The sequence below is a fragment of the Pelodiscus sinensis genome, chromosome 3 (genome assembly GCF_049634645.1).
Source record: "Pelodiscus sinensis isolate JC-2024 chromosome 3, ASM4963464v1, whole genome shotgun sequence".
In the NCBI taxonomy this organism is placed as follows: Eukaryota; Metazoa; Chordata; order Testudines; family Trionychidae; genus Pelodiscus; species Pelodiscus sinensis.
Genome location: NC_134713.1, coordinates 185,267,704 through 185,292,595, shown reverse-complemented (window position 1 = coordinate 185,292,595; position 24,892 = coordinate 185,267,704). Strand labels below are relative to the sequence as shown.

General features: G+C 49.6%; 2 protein-coding genes across 13 annotated transcripts in view; both read left to right on the top strand.

The window, feature by feature from the left end:
• Positions 1–10,450, top strand: part of EHBP1 (EH domain binding protein 1) — a 337,547-nt gene extending 327,097 nt beyond the window's left edge. For all 11 annotated transcript variants that reach the window (XM_075925601.1, XM_075925605.1, XM_075925600.1 and 8 more), the window contains 4 exons: positions 891–990; positions 2,199–2,272; positions 8,924–9,038; positions 9,408–10,450. In XM_075925601.1, the coding sequence (XP_075781716.1) occupies positions 891–990; positions 2,199–2,272; positions 8,924–9,038; positions 9,408–9,498 (380 nt within the window). In that variant the 3' untranslated portion in view covers positions 9,499–10,450. The remainder of the gene's footprint in view (positions 1–890; positions 991–2,198; positions 2,273–8,923; positions 9,039–9,407) is intronic.
• Positions 10,451–14,833: 4,383 nt separating this feature from the next.
• OTX1 (orthodenticle homeobox 1) lies at positions 14,834–23,760 on the top strand. Of its 2 annotated transcripts, XM_075925599.1 has the most exons (5): positions 14,918–14,970; positions 16,460–16,535; positions 17,605–17,834; positions 19,046–19,197; positions 22,223–23,760. In XM_075925599.1, the coding sequence occupies exons 3-5, from the start codon at positions 17,738–17,740 to the stop codon at positions 22,973–22,975; spliced, it is 1,002 nt and encodes a 333-aa protein (XP_075781714.1). In that variant the 5' UTR covers positions 14,918–14,970; positions 16,460–16,535; positions 17,605–17,737; the 3' UTR covers positions 22,976–23,760. The 2 variants fall into 2 exon arrangements, with proteins under 2 accessions (XP_075781713.1, XP_075781714.1); XM_075925598.1 differs by lacking the exon at positions 16,460–16,535 and having other exon boundaries at positions 14,834–14,970.
• The last annotated feature ends 1,132 nt before the right edge of the window (positions 23,761–24,892 follow it).

The following is a 24,892-nucleotide window of genomic DNA, read 5'->3' as shown; positions in this document are numbered from 1 at the left end:
TGTCAGACCCACTTCGTCAGATTTCAGGTCTTTGCCCACGAAAGCTTATGCTCCAATAAATCTGTTAGCTTATGCAGATTCAGACTAGCACAGTAACCCCTCTAATACTTGTTCCCAAATTATGTATTTGTTTGGGTTAAAATTAATTAGATGTACATGCCAGGGATATGTATATAAGGATTTTTGTCTCCTTCAGCTTAATTTTCAGAAAGACAATAGCTGATAGTTTACCACAAATGGTAGAAATGCACATATGTGCCTGTGCCATGACTCCAGTACCCACGGCCATAGGCCCCCATTCAATTCCTGTTAAAATCAATGGTAAGACTTTTACTTTAGTAAAGACTGACCCAGGGCCCTGGTGCGTAGAAGCTGGGTCAGCTATTTCAGCCCACAGTCTGGTAAGCTTGGCATCAGCACAGCACATTGGCCATGGATTCGGGCAGGATTTCACCTCCATAGCTGCTCTGGGCACTCCACCCCCATGGAGCCTGAGTATTCTGGGTTTGTGTAGCTGGAGTTAATTTCACCCATCATAATGTTTTGTTGTTTTTCCACCCCTTTTATGATCATATTAACTCTAGGGAGGGTTTAAAGGTAGAACAATTTTTCTTCCAAATGTATTTAGCATAAATATGCTCTAGAGTTATGTTAAGAGGCACTAAAATATATATGCTGAAGAATATCAGTTTTAAAAGATTGACTTGTGATCATTCAACAGTGTAGAACTGCTGGTCTTGGAAGTCTAATCTTGTGTTATTTTTAACATTTGGAAAATTACTTTTTAATATCCATTAACAGGAGAGATCTCATGTTCCAAAAATTGATCTTAAAGTATGTTGCCCAGCTTGTGAAACATCATATAAATTACAAATGTGCTTATTCTATAGGAAGGAACACAGAAGAAGAAGAAGCTATGATGCAGGAATGGTTCATGTTGGTTAATAAGAAAAATGCCTTAATAAGGAGAATGAATCAGCTTTCTCTTCTGTAAGTATGGATGGCTGAGCTTGTTACAAGAGGTTGATTTATCAGTATGTTCACTTAGAATATAGATGCTAATTTTTTTTTTTGCTTTATTTCCATTAGACTTCAGAATGTTTCCTCAAAGATGCAAAGTATGTGTGATTTGTGTACATACGAAGTAGCTTCATTTTTCTCATATTTCAGACATGAAAATTCAAAGCTTGCAATGGTGCAAGATTAGTGAGAGCTGTGAAAAAAAATATGAAATAGCAAGTGCATTTATATTTTCAAAGGCAAAAATAGTAGGATCAACTTACTGTACCAAAATATGCACTTGAATTGTACTTTAAATATAATATGCAAAGTCTAGTTTCACGGAAAACTTGAAGTTAAAATTCACATTTGCTGGTGTCAGTAATATTAGATCATTCACTAGTTTAGCAGTATTGAAGTGTGGGAAAATGCATATTTGTGAACATCAGGTGAAGCAACGTTACCACAGGCGATGCAGAGAAAGATTTGTGTAATAAAGACATGTAAACCGTCTTCAGAAATGGGCAGAACTGGCACATTTATTAGAAGCATGGAGGATGAGAGAGAGCATAAATACCATTCATTATTAGACTGGCATTTGGCCTGTTGAGGTCATCATTTCTTGTTTAGTTTTTCTCAGTTTACTGATGATTTTCTTTTAGTATGCCACCTAGTGTAGACATATGCATGCTTCCTTTGTAATATAGTGAAATGAGTTGTATGTTCACGAATTTCTTCCATGTCTGAACTTGATAGAAGATTCCACCTTATAATATTAAGCTTTCTAATCCTGTGTCTAATTTTCTGTATTCGTTAAGTCAGAATTTACATAGGATAATACTTTAAGTGTTCATACTAGTGAACTGTTTGAATCTGGAATTTGTTCTTTAGATAGGAGAGAATATGTAGGACATATCACAACAGCTGCTCTGAGGATGAATATTTAATAATTATGTACAATAGTACAAGAAAATTAAACTAAATCCAGAAAAAACAGATGTTATGGAAACGAAAAAAGCGACATTACTGAATATTCTTCCTAAGGAAGGTTTTAAGTTTGTGTATCATTTGTTTGGAGTAGCTTAAAGTTGAAGAGAAAAGTCAGTTATGAGTCCTAAAATCAATGTAAGTTAAAGGTTCTTTTAAGTGTTTAATGATTTAGTAATTAACATATTGATGAACTTTTGCAACTTGCCTAGGGAAAAAGAACATGACCTAGAAAGGCGGTACGAACTGCTGAACCGAGAATTAAGAGCAATGCTTGCTATTGAAGGTAAGCAACATTAACAAATGAAATTACTTAACAGAAAGACCAGTAAGAAGGCCCACCTGAGAGTAGAGTTAGCTATCACACATAATTCAAAATTATAACGTGCAAACAGATATTATAGGTCTTTACTCTTATGCATAAATTATATCCAAAGAAATTGTTTCAAGCATAGACTTCAGGAAGCAAGATGAGAAACAGGTCTTACTACAGTATATTTGAAAAAGCATTGAGGTGGGGAAACACAATGTATTTTTGCATTTTATTTATTATGTTTGTTACAGCACAGTAATCTTAATTTTGACACAGTGATGTTGCTTATCATAAAGGGATGACTCTTACATGAGATTCCTTATTTTTTTACATATTTTAATATTTTGATAGCAATATTTCCACTTGAGGGAAAATATCTCTTCAGTCTTCATGATAAAATATACACGTGACAGGTACATATTTCATCACATATAACATCAGTGTTAATGCAATCTATTGCACATATTTTCTTCATTCTTTGTAGCTCTTTAGAGTCTAGTCACCTTACCTGAATGAAAACTCATGGAAAGATTGACGTGGGGAGAAGTGAAAAAGTTTCAGACTTTCCATAATGCTTTTAACAGGAATTGTACAATAATCCTAAGGAGGATACATAACAAAAATAAATATCCAGCTAGCTTAAACTGTTGCTTGCATTATATTGTTATTTAAATATCTTAAGTGTTTTATAATGCTGCTCTACTTATACCTCTCAGTCACAAATGCCGTCTTGTAGTTCAAAGATGTTTGCTTAAAAGTTAATCCTTTGGGCTCTGTAAAATGGACCTTTTGTCTAATCAATGCAAATTGATTTTGCTATTCTATATTGACCTCTTAGCCCTTTGACTGTCCATGGTAATTTCTTTCTGCACCTGATAAGGTAGCTGATCCATAATAAATCAATTCTAATTAGTTTAGAGACTTCACTGGAAGCATAAGTTTGTAGGAGAAAGACGAGGTTTGTCAGGTAGCTTCATATCTATCAGCCTGTTACTATATTCTTGGGTAAAGCTTAGTTCACCATATTCTTGAATAAAACCTGAGTTCAGAAATGTACAGTGAAGTGGTAGTTAATTGTAAATTAAATATTTAAAACCAAATTAAAATCCTTTTAAACAAAAAAATATTATTGGGCATAAATTATACTGTAATGTTCCTTTATTTTATTTTATTTTATTTTATTTTATTTTATTTTATTTTATTATTTTGAGGACTTCAGACCTCAGGTCTTTGAATGCCCTTACAAAATATAACAAATCACACATATACCTTAACAAAAAAAATTAAAAATAGCAAAAGGTGCCAGACATTAGAAAGATCAGATCTGCTTGTTATGTTACAATGATACATTATACAGGATTTTTCAGGAAAACCATGTTTGTTTGCACTACTCTTATTATGTTTTAGAATTTTGAATTTTATTAAGATGATTGTTCTCTTGGGAACTTTTTGCACTATCCCTCAGCCATCAGGATGACCATATTAAAGGTGGAATTATTCAGATAAAATGATGATGACTGAGGTGATATAAGTATGTTACAAACTGCTGAAATATAATTTTGAAAAATTGTCTATGAGTGTAGATGTAGATGCTTTCAAATGTTTCATGTCTGATATATTCTCAATTTCAAATATAATTTAAAAGCGATTTTAAAACAATAACACAAAATGCTTATTTGTAGCCAGGTTGACTGTAGAAGAAATTAGTTATATTGGCTTCATGAGTGCAAAGCAGTATCCATCAGCCCATTGCTAATGAACAGTTGGTGCCATGTAAAAGATGTGAATGAACAAATCTAACATGTGTGTACAATTTTTCCCACTCCCAAGAACATATGGACATGAAAAAGTAGCAGGGTTGTTTCTGTTTGTGTATTTAAAGTGATTGTTAGTAGCAATTACAAACTGTTTTTTTAAAAAACACGTTTTTGAGAGGTGATAATTACTGTTTTGGTAAATTGCTTTAACTCTTCCCACCCATGACTCGACTGTTTAAAAATCTATCAAACAATTTACTTAGCTAGTTGATGACAGGGGAAAAGAGACTTGCAAAAGGTAGCAGCCTGCTGATTGTAGATAAAGGCAGTTTATTGGCCATGGGCCTGCCCTGCTTGTCTGAGCAGTGTGTGGGCAGTACTGTAGTTTAGAGGTGCTGACCGTTATAGTGTTCAGTGATGTGGAGACAGTGTCCTCTTAGCCAACTGCATATGCAGTTGAATAGACTTTTGGAGTGTTAAAAGCACTTCACACAGAACACATGAATGGCCAGCAGTGGTAAAAAGAGGAGTACTTTTTCCCCCCTCCCATTTAGCAGCAGAGATTAAAAAAAAGGGAGAGTAACATCCTGGGTGCTTACAACAACAAGCTATTCATATCATTACAAAGTGAATTTGCTCCTGAAAATGCTCATCCCGAGAAAAGCCAGAAATAGTTGTATAGAATCATAATACGCTGAAGGAAATATCCCTTACTTGGTTAGTTTTAAAGCCTGGCCAAATGAGAGCACGCTGCATGAGTTTGTCTCATGTAAACAAGGTAGGCATTTCAGAGCTTGGATTCTCCTGCATGCATAGCAGAGTAGCAGGATACCTTAGACTTAAACACACTTCACTTGCCTTCCCTTTCCCCTCTCCCCCCTCCTCCCCAGGTTTAATGCCTCCTTAGAAAAGATAAGTTCATTTTTGCACACCTTGGGGTAGTGTGTTCATTTTCTGCCCAAGAAATGGATCTTCTTTAGGATTTTGTACATCTTGATTTATTCTTGGCTTAGAGTTTGAAGTGGGTGCTCTTCTAAAAGGATTTATGCATAGGTTCACTATTTTTGTAGTTATGGTTTATATGATAAGCTTTTTATATTTAAAATCAATATGTAATCCTGTGGAGGAGCTTATCCCCTAAAACCCCATTTGTAAATCTATTTTAGCTTTGTTACACAGCACAGCCACAGTATTCCATAGATTGATTAGGTTCAGCAGTAGAATCCTATCAAATGGCCTGCTCTGATGATGATGCAAACTCTTTCAGGATTGCTAGTTGACTGGAACTAAAGATAAGACTTGACTGCAATCCCCCAATGTGCTCTTTACAAAACTAGTGTTAATTTTCATCAAAGTGCTAGGCTTATTTATTATAGTGGCAAGGTTGAAGGTTTTACTAGAAAAACTTTAGACCATTTCTATTACAGTGTTTCTACTGGAGCAGGTCAGCCTGTTTTCTCAACATAGTTATCAGTGTGAGCAATTAAAAAGAAGAGAGTATAAAGTCCATGCAGATGAATAATTTGAAAACATTTGGATTTAAATCTGAATTTAACAAACTATGTAATTTGACACTGCACATTGCAAGTGACTGCATGGGGTCTTTTGGCTTTTCAACACTTTTAGCTCATATACAACATCAGAATTTAATCCTATTTTTATCCAGAGTGTAGCTTTTATAACAGTATTATTCTGGAATCTTCACATTAATCACAGTCCGTATTGTAGTTTCCCAGAGCTGTAGTCACTGCTGGTAACTATCTCTAACAGGTGTTACAGATAATCCTGTCTTAAAATTTAGAAGTAGAAGACAAACTTGCATGCCGTTGATTTTTAAATATATTGACATTTGTGTTTTCTCCTAAAGCTGTTTTTGCTGCGGGAGATCTCTTTAATCAGATATTTTGCTGTACATAACAAGCTCCTACTTTAATATTATATAAAATAAATATTGACCAAATACTGTTAATAAACTCCTCCCTTCCTGACAAACTGCTATTTAATTTATCCTTTCCTAAGACATGTATGTAAGTTAATTAAGCTAACAACAAGGCAATTGTGTACTTGTGTTAATGAATCTTTCAGTTGCATCTTCACAAATAGCACTTGTTGTCCACTGGAAGAACAACAAAAATCAGTTTCATTCTAGAAATGAGTGTCCCACAAGACATTATTTACCACACACTGCTGTGATCTGTGCATAGTATATCAATATCTATAGGTAGGAAAAAGTAGTTCATACCAAATCTCTAATTCTAATATAATTCTAAAATAGTGTGGCTTCTGCCTATACACATAAGATGTTATGGAGAATTGCTTCCAAAATTCAGAAAAAATAAGAATGTTTTAAAAAACTGAAACTGCCAACAAAGGCAAAACTGCAACATATTATCTCAAACCCATGTAGAACTTGTGCTTTTCAGGTTCTTCCTGAATGTATCTGCATTTTCAGGTGTCAAAATATTAGCGAATCCTTAAAATCAACAAGCTTGTAGTCAGGAGCATGGAGAAGTTAGGCTAGAAGTTAGACAAGGTTTGGAAGTCTGGGAATTCTGAACGACATGTCTTTTCCCCCCTTGTTTCCAGTCAGATCACTGACAGACATTGTATGACATACACTTGGGAGGCTGGTTTGTTTTAGTCAGTTGACCTCACTTATGCTGGCACTTAATTTTTACGTGTGATTTCACAAAGAGCCTGTTTGGAGTTTGAGATAGAGAAGGCAGGATTTTTTTAAAAATTGAATTGAAGCAGCATGCCCTGAAATGTGCCAGACTAGGAAAGGGCAAATATCAGTGGAAATCAAAGGAGCATGTTCTACACTCACAACAAAAAAGGGAGCTTTTGGGGGTTCCAGGTGTGGGGTGGGCTAAAGGTGAGGACAATACATTACAAGATAAATTGATTTGGTTACCACCTGGAAAATTAGCTTCCATAAGTATGATTGATAAGAAACTGTCCCTTTAAAAATAAGCAGTGAGAACTGTCTGCCGGCGTTCTGCCAGGTAAATGTTATGGAAAGTGACATGGTGTACTGCATCAAGTTCTTACCCATTTATGAAACACCACTGTGTACATTTGCACACATTGAATGTATATACACACACGTGTCTGTTTCTGTTTTCCATATGTGCATGTTAGTATATGCACGTACACCTATGGCGCTTATACGTGGCCATGGAGAGAAGGCAAGAGAATGAAAAAAAATGGTTACATTCCTGGCTTTTTTTGCTGTGGTTCTAACCTTTATTGCATGATGATGCATCTAATTTTTAATTTGTAAATACAAGACTGAATTCCCTCTAGCACCACTTGCTTTCATAAAGCTTCTGAGCAGTTTGCTGTCTTGAATAAATTTTGCTTTGGAGGGGGGTCAGGGGGATTTGAACCAGCACATTCTTGTGTGGGTTGCGAAGATTCACATGGTAACCATTGGTGTGCATTGTTAGGTTTATCTGAATAAGCACCAGCCATGTGAGTTTTAACATGATTGCCCAGGGCAATAGAGAGAAGAGAGAAATCCAAAAGGATTGCACACTCTCTTTCCTCTGTGTTTTTGGAAAGTGCACAGAGGGGAGGACACTGCTTGAATCGGTGGTTATGGTCATTTTTAAGCTGGTGTCCTGTTTCCCTCCTGGTCCTCATTTGTTCTGCTATCTGCCTCATCATCTACTTCTCCTGCTTTTCATTGTTAACTTTCCTAATGAGGGAGGCGGGGTGGACTGGCGGTTGATTGACAGCTACAAGCCCCTACAGTCTGGCTAAAGAGCAGTTGGCTTGGACTTCAGGCATGTTCCAATCTTGAATTTGCCTTCTTTTTATGAAATGCAGATACTGTTCTGTTAAAAAGAGGGACAGAGATCATGCAGAGGAAACCTATGGGGTCAAAAATGTTCCCTTGGAGTCCTCTAGTGCACAAGATTCGTGCAGTAGGACTAGCCCTTACCCAATCTTGTGCAACAAAATAATTTCAAAATCAAATCTGTAATTGTCATTTAGCAAAAAGCCTTAGATTTAGCCATCATCCAAACAATCAAGCAGGTTACAACACTATGGAGAAAACTGCTCTGTAATATTGTCTACCAAATGTACTTTTACTTCAAAGAAAAATGCTAATTAACTGACACCTACTTTTAAAGTTATTTTGAAACATCTGGTGCCCAGTGTGAGATATTTCCAACTGCTATGATACACCAAGCAAGAAATTAGCAAAGAATAAGCTATTTGTGCATAGATGGAGTTAGATTCTAGATTTTAAAAAGTTCTTAGAATTTTTTTTGGTTCTGTGAATTTTGCCAGTTTCAGAAACAAAAGTGCCTTTCCCTCTACCCAACATATTCACAGAAAACAAAGCCAGAGCTAGAAAGATCTCTAGAATCGGATAAAAACAAACAATAAATGAAATAAAGAAATGCAGATTATTCCATTTATTTCTTTTTTTAAAATGCTATTGATAAACTGATTCCAGTCTGTCCAAGCCTCTGCTAAAAGTTCTGTGAGAAATTTAGAAATTAGGCATCTTGGAATATTGCCACATCTAGGATAGAATTCGTTGTTTATGTAAAAGTATATAAATTTATAACTACAGGTTATTAAGTAATAATGCATGAAGTCAAATGCAAATCTTCAATAACTTGATATTTTTGATATATACAAATTCACACAAATGTGAAATATGATCCCAGCTTAAAGTTCCATACCTTTGGAGGTTACAGAAAGGAATAATCTTATTTTGTTTTTTATTCCTAATGCCAAAGATCTGACACCCATTTGTTTAAATCATACAGAAATTCAGACCAAAAAGATTTTAAACCACACATTTCTGGGGGATTTAATTATGCTTATTTAATATATTTATTATTTTCAGATTGGCAAAAGACTGAAGCCCAGAAAAGGCGAGAGCAGCTTTTGCTGGATGAACTTGTTATTCTCGTTAATAAACGTGATGCCCTGGTCAGAGATTTGGACGCCCAAGAAAAACAGTGAGTATGACGTGTTATTTTTGTAAACCCTCTAGAGACATTTTGACTTTTCTGAGAATGGATTTGCTTTTTCTCTATGGTCCAGACAGTAAAAGTTTGAGGAAAGTTCAGTAAACAAAAGCAGCATGTTCTCTCTGGTGTTCAAGAGTGAGAACATGAACTCTGGGGTTTGTTAATGATGATCCATTTTAAAGAAAATCTAGAGCCTGATCCTCAAATTGAATGGTGCTATCACATCTACCCTAGAGTGGTGCTCTGTAGCCAAATTCCTTTGGCAAATAGCCCGCAGAGCGCCTAAGTGGTGTAAAGAAGAACTGTGTGTCCTTAGATGGAAAACGGACAATAATTGTTCCTTGCGTTTGTTTTCAGGGCTGAAGAAGAAGATGAACATTTGGAAAGAACTCTGGAACAAAACAAAGGCAAGATGGCCAAGAAAGAAGAGAAATGTGTCCTCCAGTGACTGGCCTTCCTGGAGCAGATGCAGTTGCATTTTGTAGTCCAGATCTTTCTTACATTTTTAAAATACTGACCCCAAGACTCAAAAAACAAATATATAACTCAATACTTCCGAAAATATAAAACTTCTCCCCTTTTCTTAGGCTAGCTCTATACTGCATTGTTTTCTGGATTTGTTATTTTTTTCCACTCAAGCAATATTATTCCAAACTAGCTTTGTACTATGATTTAATTGTGAGCTTAGTCATCTTGTTGAAATTCTGTTACATACATTTGCACAGAAACATTGTTGTGGTGGTAATATCAAAAATGTTTAAGAGAAAAAAATGACAGGATTTCTTTAGCCAGAGGAGGAATGAATTTTGAAATAAATATGTTTGTTGTAATAGGATGATGAAGGGGGAAATAGAAAACAAAAATCATTCTAAATGGTTTCATCTAGTCCTGCCATATGTAATGCTTAATAAGCTATCTAAATTTTATAGTTCAGATTCAATCCAGTTATTAAAATGTGCTATATTTACCAGTGTTTATTTCAGAAACGTTTTACATTTTATTGTATGTATAATATAAATTAAGACTGTCTGATTCGCTCCGAGACCAGTTCTTTACCATGTGATTTGAAAAGAGCCTTGTGATCTGAAGATGTGGTGTGAGATGGGGCTAATTGAAGTGCATCAGTTTACAGAAACATTTTGTCATTAAAGGCTACGCCATTTTTTTATAATTATTTATTACATCTAGTTTTGTTCCCTTCTCCATTTTGTTGGCTCCAGAATGCTGTTCATATTTATTCAGTAGCTATTAAAGTCTGTTCTGCCATTGTGTGCAAACCCCCTCTCAGTTAGAGTTCCTTTTGCTTCCATTGCTCGCTCATTTTTGTGAAAACTGTTATTTATTACAATACTGAGTCATATATAAATTTTCAATAAAAGCTGAATCTTTCTTACCGTTAACTGTTGCTGTCTTCTCTTCCCAGTGTGAAAAGTTTACTTCTGATTGTTTGGGGGGAGGGGAGATGGGGAAAGGTTTATTTAATTTTTAAAATGAATTTGTAAAAAATGATTTGCAAATGCAACAGCTTCCTACCTGGCACCAGTCTAGAGGCAAAAGATACACCTTCAGATACAAAAATAGAATTTTCTTTTGGGGGTGAGGATTAAAAAGCCATGGCCTTGGTTTTATTTGTAAAACTTTTCCAGATACAAGTCTTGTTTGTCCAAGAAGGTTCCAATTTCTCTTTTTTTGGAACCTGTTCCGGTTTACATTAAGATTTTGCAAATCAGACCTCTGGTCACTGCTACTTTGTCCAAGATTTTCAGAACTGGCCACAGTGCATCGTTTTCTTCACCTTCCTTTGCAGTGGCTTGCCTTTTTATAGCTCAGCGGGCCAGATCAAAGCTCTTTGTCAACTCTCAGCGAACTGCAATTTTTTAAAAAATTGTATTTAGTGATAGAACCACCAAGCCAGACAAAAAGTTCAACTTTTGACATGGCGCAGCCGTATGCCTGTATCCGCCTGCTCAACTCATTCCAGTAGCAAACCAGCCCTCTCCCTAACAAAAGGAAGTCTGTTCGACAAATTGGGAAGACCTGAAAATAATAATGCGGCAGGTTTAGGCTTCAGAGTGCCAGCGAAGTTTTACAAGAGACTATAAATCATGCCTCAGTTAGGAAAGGACAGCCCAGCCGGCGCATACAGGAATGCTGCCGCTCAAATCTGCGCCTCCCAGGCCGGGGGAAAAGTTCGTGCGAAGTTTCTGGGACGGGACCCAGTGGCTCCGCGGGCACTTTGGGGGAGCTGGCCCCGCCACCTTCCTGCGCCATGGAGCCCCGGTGAAAATCAAATCCCCTCATCCAATCGCTGCAAAATCCAGCCAAGTGGGGCTAGGGGAGAGTCCCATCTCAGCAGCTGCTCCTGCGCCTGCCGCCGCGGCTTGGAAGAGAGACGCGGTTTTCTGACCCGTGCGGAGAGAACACACGAGATGTTACCAAATCCACCTCGTGAATAATCCGGTTAAAATGATAAAGTGCCAGTGTAAATACCGGGGCTCTGGGCATGTGCCTTCGGATCTGCCCATCATGGGAATCCCTTGCCGAGGTGGTTCATATGCTAAATGAATTAAACCTCTTATCTCCTTTCACTGGGGGATGCGAATCGGGCCCGGATCTGCCTCCTTCTCCCCCTCGCCCTTTGACTCTATCACCCCCGCCCATCACCTCCGTTTCTGGGCTGTGTTCTCTCTTGCCGGCCTGCTGGACCAGCCGCTCTTGATTTGGCCCGAGACAAGTGCGCACTTTGGGGTGGTTAATGTAGGTTAACGCGCTTTCTCGGCGCCTAAGAGTCAGAGGAGAATTGGTTAATTCGCAGCGAACAGCTGTTCGCCCTCGCAGGGCCCTGGGCTGCGGAGCAGGAGCCTGTGCCAATGACACCGGCCACGGCGGAGTCCTCGCTGCTGCCTCCGCTCTGATGAAGGGGGAATAAGTTTTGACAGCTGGCGTCCTCTGGCCTTTTCCAACTGGCCCGTTCAGGGGCTGGGCCCGGCTCGCTTTGCCTTCCCGGGCGCAGGTTTCTCTGGCCCGGGCTCCAGGGGGTGGCTCAGCCCTCGGGCTGGGGCTGTGGGCTAGCGGGGGCGCGGAAGAAGAGGGTGCATGGAACCGGGAGGGGGAGACATGCTGGGGCACGGAGCACAGAGCGAGACGCGGGCGCTCCAGGGCAGCGCTGGCCACTAAGCCAAGGGGCTGAAATGCTCCGGGGGGAGGGGTCAGAAGCAGCGTCCACCGGGCTGTTCTCCGCCAGCAGGGTCCAGCCCCAGGCTCCGGGGCCGCTGCAGGGAGCAGGGAACTTGGGGGGCTTCTCCCCGCGGCATTGCCCGGTTGTTTGGCAAACTCGCTGCAGCCAGCTGAACTCCCGCCCCTCCCCCCCCCGTCCCAGCCAGCCCAGGGGCTCCTGGGTCAATGGGGGCGAGACAGTCAAACGCCCCCTCCCCCCGAGCGCCCCAACCCCTGTAGCTTCCCACGTGCCTCGGGGTCCTGCCCAGGCGCAGCAGGTGCTGCGGGATCCCGCGCACACGCCTCCGGTGCCCGGCTGCAGCCCTGGGACCCTACCCCCCTCCCGGGGGCCGAGAGGGGCTACGGGAAGGCCGGGCCCCGCAGGCGCTTACCTGTGCGCACCCAGCGCTCCCCCTTGCAGCGCGGTCCCTGGAGATGGGTGGGGGCAGGACGGGGTACCCTGACCGCCCCCCCTGCGCCTCCGCCGCGGCTGCTGCGCCGCCGCCTCTGCGTGCAGCCCCCAGCGCGGCGCCAAACTTTTCTCTCGCGCGCTCGCTCTGCGCCGTGTGCCCCCTGCCTCCCCCTAATCCCGGGCTTTTATGGGCTGCGCATTAAGAAAATTCGCCTGCAATTTGGGATTAGACAAGTGCTCTGATTGCACGGGCAGGGGCCAGTGCTACCTGATACCTCCCCGCTCCCAGCCCCAGCCTGTGGGGCTGAGCCCCAGCGCCAGAGCCAAGCTCCAAGCGGGAGCGGGCCGGGCAGCCGAGCCCCGGCTGGCCAAGCAACCCCCTCTCCTGCACGAATAACCGGGAGCCGATTGCTGGGGAGTTGGGCGCAGCCGAGAATATGGGCTTTTTGGCGAGCCTGGCCGGGCTCCCTTTGCCCGGGCGCGCGTTGGAGAACAGCCCTTCCTGCTTAAAAATCGGCCCCCAACTCCTGGCCTACCACCCTGGGACAAAGGTTCAGGTGCCTCAGCGGGGCTTGCTCCCTGTGCCTACAAAGGCAAAGGTAGGGACCCCGGGACTGGTGTCCCCTGACAGCCCTTTACTTTTTGTGAATGGGCTGCGGCGCCTTTGTTCCCCGGAGAAGTGCCCGTGTCGCTGACTTTTGTGGACTATAGAAAGATCTTGTAAACCCTCCTTTTCTTTCGTCCCTTCTCCTCCTTCTACCTCGCCCCCCCCCCCGCTTTGATTAGATGTCCCCTCATCGCCCGAAAAAAAATGTAATTTCGTTTGGGCCGGCGGTCACTTCCTTTGAACATTAGCTCGCTTTCAGCTCCAGCTTCAATGAGAAGGAGTTGATTTTGAGAGATCAACAAAAGACCCGCACCAAAGCCTTATTAAAGGTCCTAAGAAGATCGCCTGGACCCTTTGAGAAGCAGTTAGGGAAACAGTGTGCATCCATGATATTCTGTTACCGTGTTTTATTGGGACGCCAAAGGAAAGTGTCTCGTGAAAAACACTTACTTTGATGCCCGGCCGCGTTTAATTTATTTTGCTGGCAACGAGTTGATTTTTTTTTTTGCATGTTATTATTATTACCCCCTTTTCAGATTTCCCTTTGTGTTATTGGACATTCTCCTATTAAACTACAAAAAAAAGGAGTGATTCTTAGGAAGAGATTAGGGCCCTTCGTTAATATTTATGAGACGGCGCAACTTAAACATATATATGTCGAGATCATTGTGGGGCCTGAGAGCTTGGAGAGGGAAAGCCCAAGTTTATGGTCACCCATCGCCATTCCCTTCGCTTCCTTCGTTGTGTAGGTTTCACGAGCGGCGCGCTTCAAATAAAGGTTGGGACCGATTTTCAGAACGGGCACTTGGGATGTTTCGGAAAGGGGGAAACCCGTGAAACGAAACCCATCCCAGGCCAGCACAATCCTTCTCTCCCAGCCTAGGTCCTGCCCAAACACAAACGGGAACGAAAGGGGTGATTTGCAGGGCGTTGCCGGTGGCAGACCAGCCATCCCAGCCTTCCTTCGTGACATACATTTCTGCGCACTTAGGAGCCCTGGTTCGTACCGGAGCGTACGAAAAAACGGGGGTTGCAAACTTTGGGAGAGCGAGTGGAGTCGTAGAAGAAAAAGTCAGGCTGGGGCAGGACTGGGAAACCCACTAGAAGGAACTTGCTCCACATTCCGGGCGGCCCGGCTAGGCGCTGTCGCCCCTTGGAGTTCAGGTTTGCTCGCTGCGCGCCTAGGGAGAAGCGCTGCTCAGTGCGCGCGCAAATACAACTCAGCTTCACACAGACGCGCACGGGCAGCAATTAAACGCGCAGAAAGTTCCCTGTGGGCGCCGGGCTAGGCGGAGCGTACGCTAGTCCAGCCGGGGCACTCCGGGAGCCCCTCCCCCGAGCTAGTCCCGAGTCACTTGCACCCGGGACGGGCTTTGTCCGGGCAGGACAGCACCAGGGGCTGCGCCGCCGCCTGCCCCGGGGGAGCCGGCGCGCGCGGCAGGGCTGGGGTGGAGTGGGGAGCCGGAGAGGAGGGAGGGGGCGTGCAGAGGTAACCCGCATCCTGAGCTGCCATTGGCCAAGGCGGCTGTCAGTCAGGCTGGGGGAGGCCGGGGATTGGCGCCGGGCCGGTTACGCACTTGCCTCGCGCTCACATACAAGGGTAGGGCGGTGGAAAGGTGATCAATCTTCATCAGGCTACATTTCCAATCACCTAAGCGCCCGGGCCAGACCGCTCCTGCCACAAGGTAACGCGCTGGATGCGCTGCGGGGCCGGCTCCCCCCTGCCCTGCCCCACGCGCGGCCCCGGCGCCCCGCAGAACTTAGCGCTGCCCGCAAAGAAAGTGCAAGGAGCCGCCCCCACTCACCCCCCCCCCCGGGTGGCAGCGCGGGGCAGGGGGACAGTAGGGAGCCCGTTGCAAGCGCCCGGAATCTGGCCCGTCCGCTCCTGGCCGGGGCCTTAGCGGCAGCGCCCCAGGGGTACGGGCAGGTGAGGCTCCTGGTTCCTGCGCAATCTGTCCCGGCGCTATGGGCTGCAGGAGCTTCCCCCCCCCCCCCAGCCCGGACTTTCCGGGAGCAGCAGGGGCGCCCCGGCCCGTCTGCTCTGCCTGGCCCCTTGTGCGGCTGAGCCCGGCTCGGCACCTTGGCCCCTGGTGGAGCCGGGCGAGGCGCTCCGGGCTGCCCGCGTGTCCCCGCCAGACTTTGCAACTCCCCGGCCAAGTTCCGCTCCCTGGTAGCGCAGCTGGCGGGTCCCGCGCGGGGGTTGGCGAAGCCCTGCCCGGGGGTGCTGGTGGGTGTGGGACTCCTGGATTGTGTCTTAGCCGAATGTGCGGCGCCGTTCTCTCCCCGCCTCCTCCCCCTGCCTGGGAGGGTGCCGCTGTGGGGCTGGCAAAGAAACTTACATAATGGGGCCAAATCACTCCAGGCCCGGCCAGGCTCCTCTCCAGGAGCCGCTCAGAGGGAAGCAGGGCTTGGCCTGGCCTGGGGGAACCTGCTGCCTTCGATGCGCCACCGCCAAGCCACGGATCCTCTTTGGAGCCCTCTCTCCCGGCCTGGGGCGCTTCTGTGTCCATGGCGCTCTCTGGGACTAGAGGCGCGGGCGCCGATGCTGGTCGGGAGTCTCTGGGAGGATAAATCGGCCTCCACAGCACCCCTTGGCCTGGGAGGTTAGGACGCTTTGCAATGGACTCGGTACTTTCGGGAAATCCGCAGGAAAGTGCACACAGGCCTGTGGAAACCTCCTGCGTGCGTGTCCGCTCACTCCAAACTGCGAGCTAAACCGGACGCGCTTAATTTCCACCCAGACCCTAAAACCGAAACCCATTTACACTAGAGGGGATCCCAGCTGTCCAGTGCAACAGGTGATCCTGGGAGCTGGAACTACGGGTGCGGGGGGTGCCGTGTTTTCCATCTCATGCAGAGTTTACAGTTGGGTGCATTGGCGCTCAGCATATTACCCCCCCCCACACACACACACACACACACACTATACACATTGCTCCAGCACCCCTGGAGGATGTAAATTAATTTGGAAATGGCCTTAACGGCGAAAACAAACAAACAAACCCCTCCTCCCCCCTTTTTTAAATCTTTCTGGTGCAAATACAGGAAACTCAGCTGGAGACAACATGGCCCTGCACCCAATTAAAGTTTGTAGCAAGTGATTACTTGTGATTAGAGCCGCCACCATCTGTTGCAGGAATTCAGATTTTATTTTATTTGGTTGGTCTCTTCTAGTTTTTCTCGTGGCGGACACTGAGGGTGCTTAGGTGTCTGTGGCCTGCGGAGAGAGATTTCAGGAGCTGGGATCAAGGTTGTGGATTTTTACCTGGAAATTTTTACTTGGCTCTGAGGGGGGGAAATAGATACATTCCAGTTCCGCGGTCCCGCTTGTAAATTCTTTGCTGTTGGAGAACAGCAAGACAAACTGAATTGGCAGGAAACCGTGAGGCGACGGGTTTGAGTTGGCACTTCTCAAAGCCGGGTAAGGTCACCCAGCTAGGCAGAGCAATTCCCCCTTTTATTTATCCCTAGTGAGAGGACGTGAAAACTTCCTCCGTCACCCACACGCACCCCTTGTGCAAATTTGTTTATCACCCCTACGGGAGGAAACCCCTGGAATATGAATTTCAAAGTGCTTCTAAATCTGTTTGGGTTTTTTTAACTGCTACCCATTTCTAATTAAAATGTCCCCTTCTGCTCTCTCTTAAATTAATTATACGTCCCTCTTTTGATAGCTCGTTTTGATTTCTAATCCAATTATCTTTTTAAATAATTGCTTTATCTCCCCCCATCACTTGTACTGTGCCCTCCTCCAAGCCCCCACGGCGATTGTATGCTAATATGGCTCTGCTCTTTAAAAAAAAAACTCACTTCTCGTACTTTTTTTATTTCACTATGTTTGGGGGGGTGTCGGCCATATTGACTGTTCCCCCCGCACACCCTTCTCTAGACGCGCAACAACTTTCGAACAATAATACTGACCACGAAAAGGAGCGAAACTTTCGATTTTATTTGTACTGCGTGGGGTTTTGTTTTGGTTGTTTTGTTGGGTGGGTTGGTTGGTTGTTTTTTGGCGAAGAGAGAAATACAACTCCCTTTGCAACGAACAGGAGTCTGTGCTCTTGTGTCTTTTTGCAATCCACCTCCCCCCCCCCCCGCAAAAAAACCGATTTAATTTAATAGACGCACAAATAGGTAAAACTTCCCTGCGCTTTCGATTCATTTTAATGTGATCGGCGCCGCTCTTCTCTCGCGAATTCAAACTCCGAATCCCAGCGGTGTGTAGCGCGCCCTGCGAAGTCACCGGGTTTTGTCGATTCCGCTCCGAAGAGCTTCTGATGTTTGTCTTTTGTTCCGTGTGTATTTTGTTTTTCTTTTAGGGAGCGAGGAGACTGTTCTGCACCCGGATTTTCTGCCCTCGCCTGGAAGAACCCGTTTTGTGACTTCAAGACGTTTTAAGACTTTTTGTTTTGTTTTTGTGATCAATCGGGGAAAATCTTTCCAGCTTTTAGCATGATGTCTTACCTCAAACAGCCCCCCTATGGCATGAATGGGCTGGGGCTGACCGGACCTGCCATGGACTTACTGCACCCCTCCGTGGGTTACCCGGGTGAGCATCAAACCTCTTTAATTTCTACCCGCTTTGCCCCTCTACTAGTCACTTTACACGGCTTAGCTAGGCCTCGTACAGATCAAGTCGTTTTTCTCCTTCTCTTCTTGCAACGAAGAGAGATGGGATATTTCTGGCACTCCTCTGTACTTTCAAAATGTACCCGAGTATTTAAAAAAAAACCAGATTTGAGCGAACGAATCTGCTCGTTAGATTGTTTAAAAGTAACTTTACTCTCAAAACTAAGTTGGGCGATAATAGAGGATTTCAACAGAGAAATCTCCTTTCCCCCCCCAAACTAAATCGCTTCTGAACGGTCAGATGAGACGATTGAAAAGTTTAAATTTCTGTTGAATTCGGGCGCTTGTTTTTACCAGTGGGGATCTGTTTGTTCGAGTTCTTAACTTTGGGAGTTAAAAGTGAATGTAATGAAATTTGTACCGGACTGCGGAGAGGTGCTGCTTTCTGTTTCCAGCCCTCGGCCTGTCCCTCACTTTGAGGGGTGGTAGTGGGGTCTTTGTTCTCGTCCGTTCCAATTTCTTTTCCTCCCTGGGTTGTAATTTAAACACACACGCCGAGAACTCCAGTTTTTCCCTGCCTCTGGGCTCCGGGGCCTGGCGGAGATGGCTGTGCGGTGCTGGGGTGCGGATTGCGGACGGGGAGAAATCCACAATCGGTTTGGCGTTCCCCGCCGGATTTCGCCTGGTCCGTTTCACTGCGGCCTTAACTTTTGGAGTTCACTTGCTGGCTCGCATTTTCGCCCCTGTCTCCCGCCTCCTAATCTCCCTTCCTCGCCCCCCCCCCCCCCCAAAAAAAAAAAACTTCCTCGGAAATGTTTCCCTTCCACATCCCAATGCCACCGAGCGTGGTCCATGGAGAGCCTTGAAACGCTGCACAGATCCGCCGGGATCTGTAACTAAACTGAGCGTTTGCGGGAGAGGGGGGCAGTAGTTCCTGGGATTTCCAACTCATTTTGGAAGCGAAATGCGGGTCGATTCCGCTCCCGGCTCCGGTTCCAGGCACCGGCTTCTGGGTGCTGGGTGTGAATCCGCCTGCCGCGAAGCCCCCGGCCCGTAGCAAGGGACAGGCAGGGCCCGGCTCGGGGGAGTCTGCAGGGAGCCGGGCTGAAGCCCACCCCAGCTGGTGGTGGGGGTAGCCGGTGGGGAGCTGCGTGTCTAACCCGCGTGTCTGTCTCGTTCCCGGGCCGGCAGCCACCCCACGGAAGCAGCGGCGGGAGCGCACCACCTTCACCCGCTCGCAGCTCGACGTGCTGGAGGCGCTTTTCGCCAAGACCCGCTACCCGGACATCTTCATGCGGGAGGAGGTGGCGCTGAAGATCAACCTGCCCGAGTCCAGAGTCCAGGTCCGGTACCATCTCTCCCGGCCGGTGGGGCCCGCCCCGGGCCGGGATGGGGGCAGAGGAAGCCCCAGGGCAACCTACCCGGGACGGGGGTATTTCCAGTCAGCCCCTGGGGAGCGGGCCGGTGTCCGGCCCCTCGCACTGCCCTCGGGGCTCGCGTGGAGCCCTAGATCCTGCGCCCTGGGCGGCTGTCCCGGCAGGTGCGGAGCCAGAGCAGGCTCAGGGAGGGGGCAGTGAGCTTGGGCAGCTGACCCCTGAGCTCTCCCAGTCCGGCCCCAAGTCCCCCTGCAGGGGGGCAAAAGGGGCCTGCCAAGGGCCATCGGGCCTGCCGGCAAAGATCCGCTGTGGGGCTCCCCGCGCGGGGACCCAACGGAACCGCTTGCCGGGGAGAGGCGCAGCACCCGGCTGGCCAGGGCTGATGGGTCAGCCCCGGAATCTATCCCTCGCTGGAAGGAGGCTTCCCCGCGTGTTTTCCGGGCCCCGCGCCCCAGCCGGTCCCGCTCAGACGGCGCGGGAGGGAGCCTCACAAACGGGGGGGGGGGAGAGTCTCGCAGCGTGTCCGTCCCCCCCGGGAAGCCGGGGCAGCCTGAGGACCGGGGTGGGGTGCGGGGGTTGCAATAAAGACAGGGCTGGGGCTGGCTGAAGGGGGCAGCTCTGGGGTAAGATCCAGCCTCAGGTATTTCCCCCGACGCCCGCGCACCCTGCAGTGGCTCTGGGGGCTTTTCCTGGCAGCATGGGCAGGCCCTTCGAGGGGGCGGGCTGGGACCCGGGCCTGTGGCGCAGGGGGCCAAGCCCGGAAATGGCCCTTCCGGCCTGAGCGAGGTGGGGGGAGGCAGGCGGGGCTGTCATCTGCCCACGGGAGCTCCCTGGCAGCCATGGGGGGGAGGGGCTGCTGTGCTGGGCGCTGATCACAGGGGACCCGCTTCCCGGCCCGAGGGGTGCACGGCGCTGCACAGGCTGCGGAGAGGCGGGGGCTGGGCTGGACTGCTCAGGACCCAGCGCCTGCTCCCTCCCTGGCAGGCTGCGGGCATTGGGGGCGGTGCTGGGCCAACCGGATGCTGGGCCCCTCCTTCGCGGGGTACGGGGGGGGGGAGAGCCGATCGCTTCGTGCTTCCTGAGGCAGCTGGGGCGCTGTGTAGAAACCCCCTTGCTTCGGGAGCGGGGGTGGCGGGGCTGGGAATGGGGTGAGGTGCTGGGTGGCGGAGCAGGATGCTGCTCCCCTTTTCGGGGGGAAGTGCTGGGTACCGCTGGGGGCGGTGTGTTCGTGGGGCCGGCAAGGGGGCGGTTCTGGGTGGGGCAGTAGAGATGGGGTTGGGTAGGGTACAGTGGAAGTCCTGGGTACCGAGGGCTCCTTTGCAGGCCGGGGCGGAGGGGCTGGTTGCAGAGCTGGGGCCGGGGGGAAGCAGGTGGGGATGGCTCCGCTCTCCCCGTCGGGCGGAGCTGGGGGTGGCGAGGGGCTTAGCGGGAAGCCGGCTGGATGGCAGGGGAGCGCCAGGCCGTGGGGAAACTCGACCGGAACTTTGTTTTCGCTTGTGCGTGGGGGTGGGCGCTGGGCACAGGCGCTGGTTGGCAGGGGGTGGGCGCTGCGCGTCTCTCGGCCGGGCGAGATGAAGGGTGGGAGCCGGGGGGCGAGGGATGTGGGCGCTGCGTGGAGTGCAGGGGGGTTGATGCTCCTGGGACTCCAGCTGGGGCCTGGTCTGTGGGGTGCTGGGAGCCACGGGCCCTGCCCTGGGGGGTGGGTGTAAGTGCCGGGAGAACTGGGGGTCGGTGCGGGGGGGCCATGAGAAGCTCGTGGGCAGCTCTTCAGTGGCTGCCGGGGTGTAGTTCTGGCTGCTGAGCGCCGGGGCATGGCTGCGGGTGATGGTGGTGGTTTGAGATGCCGGGAGAGCTGGATGGCCAGTGGCTGGCAGGGTGCCAGTGGGAGACTGGCTGCGGGGGGGGGGGGACTAGACTCCACTAGCTATGGCTGCTGGGGGCAAGTGGGTGCCAGGAGCTGGCTATGGGCAGTGGTGGCTGTTCAGGGTGCTTGGAGGCTGGGGGCTGGGCAAATGGGTGCTGATGGCTGTTCAGGGTGCTCTGGAGCTGGAGGGTAGCTACAGATGCGGGGTACTAAGAGCTAGGTGCCAGGGGCTGGCTATGGGCGCTAGGAGAAGTGTCTGGGATGCTGGGGGTTGTTGGGTGTCTGGTGCTGACTGTAGGTGCTCCGGGGTGGGTACCAGGGAAGGCTGTGACGCTGGTAGCTGTTTGAGACCCTGGGGGTGGCTGGCTATGGGGCTGGAGGTTCAGGGGCTATGGGTGCTAGGGAAGGTGGGTGCTCAGGAGCTGGGAGAAGTGGGGCTGGCCAAGGCCGTTGGAACAGTTTGCATGGTGGGGGGTGCTGGGCGCCACACTGTAATCCCTAGGCTCTTCAAGCCAGGGCAGCGCCCTTGGTACCCCTCCTTTCAGCACCTATATTGTTGGTTTTTCACTGTCGGGCTGGGATAAGTGGGGGCTGGTGCCGGGGGTGGGCTGGCAGGGAGTACCAGGGACTGGGTGCTGGCTGGGCTCAGGGTGCTAGGGTCTGGGTGTGAGGGGCTAGTCGCTTATCTGTGCCAGAGGCTGGAAGCCAGGTGCTGGGGGCTGGCTAGCTATGGGCGGGCGGGGGGGCTTGGAGTGCCAGGGGCTGGGTACCAAGAGTCTGGCTAGCTTTGGGCTGGGGGTGCTGGAGGCTGGGAGAAGTGGTAGCCCCCCCCACACACACACACACCAGCTATACCACCAAAGGCTCATTCACTTGTACATCTACTAATGTGATATGTGCCAGCAATGCCCCTCTGCCCTGTACAGGAGCTATGGGGGCTGGGAGCTGGCAGGCCGGTTGGAAGCTGGGAGATGTGGGGGCTGCGTGTTAGGAGCTACTGGTGCAATGGGCTGGCTAGCTATGGGCTGGCTGGGAGATGTGGGGGTTGGCTGGCTCTGGGTGCCAGGCCCTAGGGGCTGGCTATGGGCTCGCCGGGGGCCGGCTGCTGACGGCTCGCTCTCCCCGCAGGTGTGGTTCAAGAACCGGCGGGCCAAGTGCCGGCAGCAGCAGCAGAGCGGCGGCGGGGCCAAGAGCCGGCCGGCCAAGAAGAAGCCGTCCCCGGCGCGGGAGAGCTCAGGCTCGGAGAGCAGCGGCCAGTTCACGCCCCCCGCCGTCTCCAGCTCCGCCTCGTCCTCCTCCTCCAGCTCCAGCTCCTCCGGCAACGCCGCGGCCGCCCTGGGCAACCCCGCCGCGGCCGCCGCCTCCATCAGCGCCCCGGCCTCGTCCATCTGGAGCCCGGCCTCCATCTCCCCGGGCGCGGCGCCCTCGGCCGTGTCGGTGCCCGAGCCGCTGCCGCCCGGCGGCGCGTCCTGCATGCAGCGCTCCGTGTCCGGCGCCTCCGCCTCCTACCCCATGTCCTACGGGCAGGGCGGCTACGGGCAGGGCTACCCGACGGCCCCCTCCTCCTCCTACTTCGGCGGCGTGGAGTGCAGCTCCTACCTGGCGCCCATGCACTCGCACCACCACCCGCACCAGCTCAGCCCCATGGGGCCCTCCTCCATGGCTGGCCACCACCACCACCCGCTGGGCCAGGGCTCCGGCCACCACCACCACCACCACCACCACCACCAGGGCTACGGCAGCACGGGGCTGGCCTTCAACTCCCCCGACTGCTTGGACTACAAGGAGCCCGGCGCCGCCTCCTCCTGGAAACTCAACTTCAACTCCCCCGACTGTCTGGACTACAAGGACCAGGCTTCCTGGCGGTTCCAGGTCTTGTAGGCTGCGCCCTGCGGGGGAGCAGCCCGCTGCCCCGCCCCGGCTACGGAGCCGCCTGCTTGGGCTGCCCTGGATCGGCGTCTTTCTCCCGGGCAGGACTGGGTCCCCCTCGCACACCACCAGCCTCTCAGCCCCGGCTCGGCTGCTCGCTCCCGGGTAACTTATTTATTCCTGCTCCGCCCCCGGGATGCTGCTGCGGGGCGCGTTGGCTTCACACGGGCCGGACCGGAGGAGGATTCCCGGCTCTTGCTGCCGAAGCTGCGCTCCGTGGACACAGATTTCATCCCCCCTCCCCCCCCCCCCCGCAGGCTGCTCCCCACGCGTTTGGTGACTCCACTCTCTCCAGCTGCAGGGGCCCGGGCTAGGGGTGCCCGCTGCAGCCGGCGCTGTGTACTGGGGACTGGACAGCGTCTTGCTGCGCAGCGCAGCGGGAATGGTGTAAATATTGGGTCCGTTCCAGGGACCCGCGTTATTTTTAGTTATTGGGTTGAAATTTTATCTTGAGTCTAACACTGAGGCAAAAGGAACTAAACACCAAACTTCTCTCCTCTCCCACAACCGCGCGGGGCGAGTCCAGGATCCCGTTCTCCCGCCCCTCTTCCCCCCCCCCCCCACTGCATCCTTCCTCCCTGGGGGGGGGGGGGGGGCGGCTTAGGACAAATCCAACCCCCTCCCGCAAGAAGAGACTGGGAGGGCTAGCGATTTTGGAGGGTGATTTTGGAGAACAGCTGTCAGCGGTGGGGAAAGGAAACGGTTATCCAGCTGATCCAGTTTAGTGGGGGGGGGGGGGAGGGGAAGAAAAGCAGCTCCAATTCCGTCCCTTTTAGCCCCCTCGGTTTGTCTAGTGAGTTTTTTTTTTTTAGTGCCTCGCCACGCTGCGACCCTAGCCAGCCACGCCTGCGCATCTGTCTCAACCATGGGTTTGAACCTCTCTGGCCCCTCGGTGGAAAAGGAATTTGTAAATTTGATTATTGCGCCGTAATCCAACACGTACCTGTTGACATGTAAGGCAACTCCTTCCTCCCCCTTATCTACATAGCCCTGTAATAAAAATCAAACTAATGCAGCCCTGGTCCGTGTCATGCTTCCCAAGCGGGGCCCCCTGGAACAGCCTCCAGTAGCTCCAGCTTCCGCGGAGCATGCGCTGGCAGGCGCAGGTTGATTTTTATTTACCCACGGGGGGCGGGCGTGCTGGCCCTCGGTACTTTTATTTCCAAGAGCTGCCTTTTTAATGGCCGTAATTGGATTGGCCGCCCACCAAAACGCTGGTGGGTTAGACAGAGGGAGGCGATGTGAAAAAAGCTCCCCGGTTGGCTTTTGGAAGAACACGAGAGTTCACCAGCACCGGCCCAATGGGATGTTTGTCTCTAGCGGGGCCCAGGCCCATCTGAAGTCTGGCACTAAGTTTTCCCCCTCTTAATTGCGCCTGGATTTCCCCATTCAGTGTGTTTTAGTGGACGCGGCCCAAGCAGCCGCAGCCTGGGCTGCCTTTTCCCTTCGGGAAACCATCAGTTCTGCCAACTGAGCCTGGGGTGGGTTCGTTTTTTGTGTTGGTTTTTTTTTGGAGCCGCTGATCTACTCTCCCAGAAAGGGGATGCCCCGAGCTGCTCTGGATTGTCGGGGTTGGGCTGCAGTCAAACGGGAGCCGCCAACGCCAAGCTTTCTAAAAATCATGAAGGTTCCAAGTACACAAAAATCCCCCCAAAAGCACGCCCCTTGTCCCAATGAGCTCAGCCCCTTCCTTCTCCCTGCCGCTCCGTGTAAACGCATTTTTTTTGCCCGCTTCGGAATTTAGACCCTATATAAGTGTAAACGATTTTTTAAAAAATCAATGCATTGGCGCCTCTCTAAGAGTGCCAATCTCATCGCCCCCTCCCCCGCAGTGGGTGTAGACAGACATTACACCGCTGAGGGAGATAA

Bases quoted from the DNA above. Each gene is read 5' to 3' on its own strand.
- OTX1 (XM_075925598.1), top strand. From the start codon at position 17,738: ATGATGTCTTACCTCAAACAGCCCCCCTATGGCATGAATGGGCTGGGG. The intron at 17,835-19,045 runs GTGAGCATCAAA...CCGGGCCGGCAG, and splicing joins CCCCTCCGTGGGTTACCCGG to CCACCCCACGGAAGCAGCGG. The intron at 19,198-22,222 runs GTCCGGTACCAT...CTCTCCCCGCAG, and splicing joins TGCCCGAGTCCAGAGTCCAG to GTGTGGTTCAAGAACCGGCG.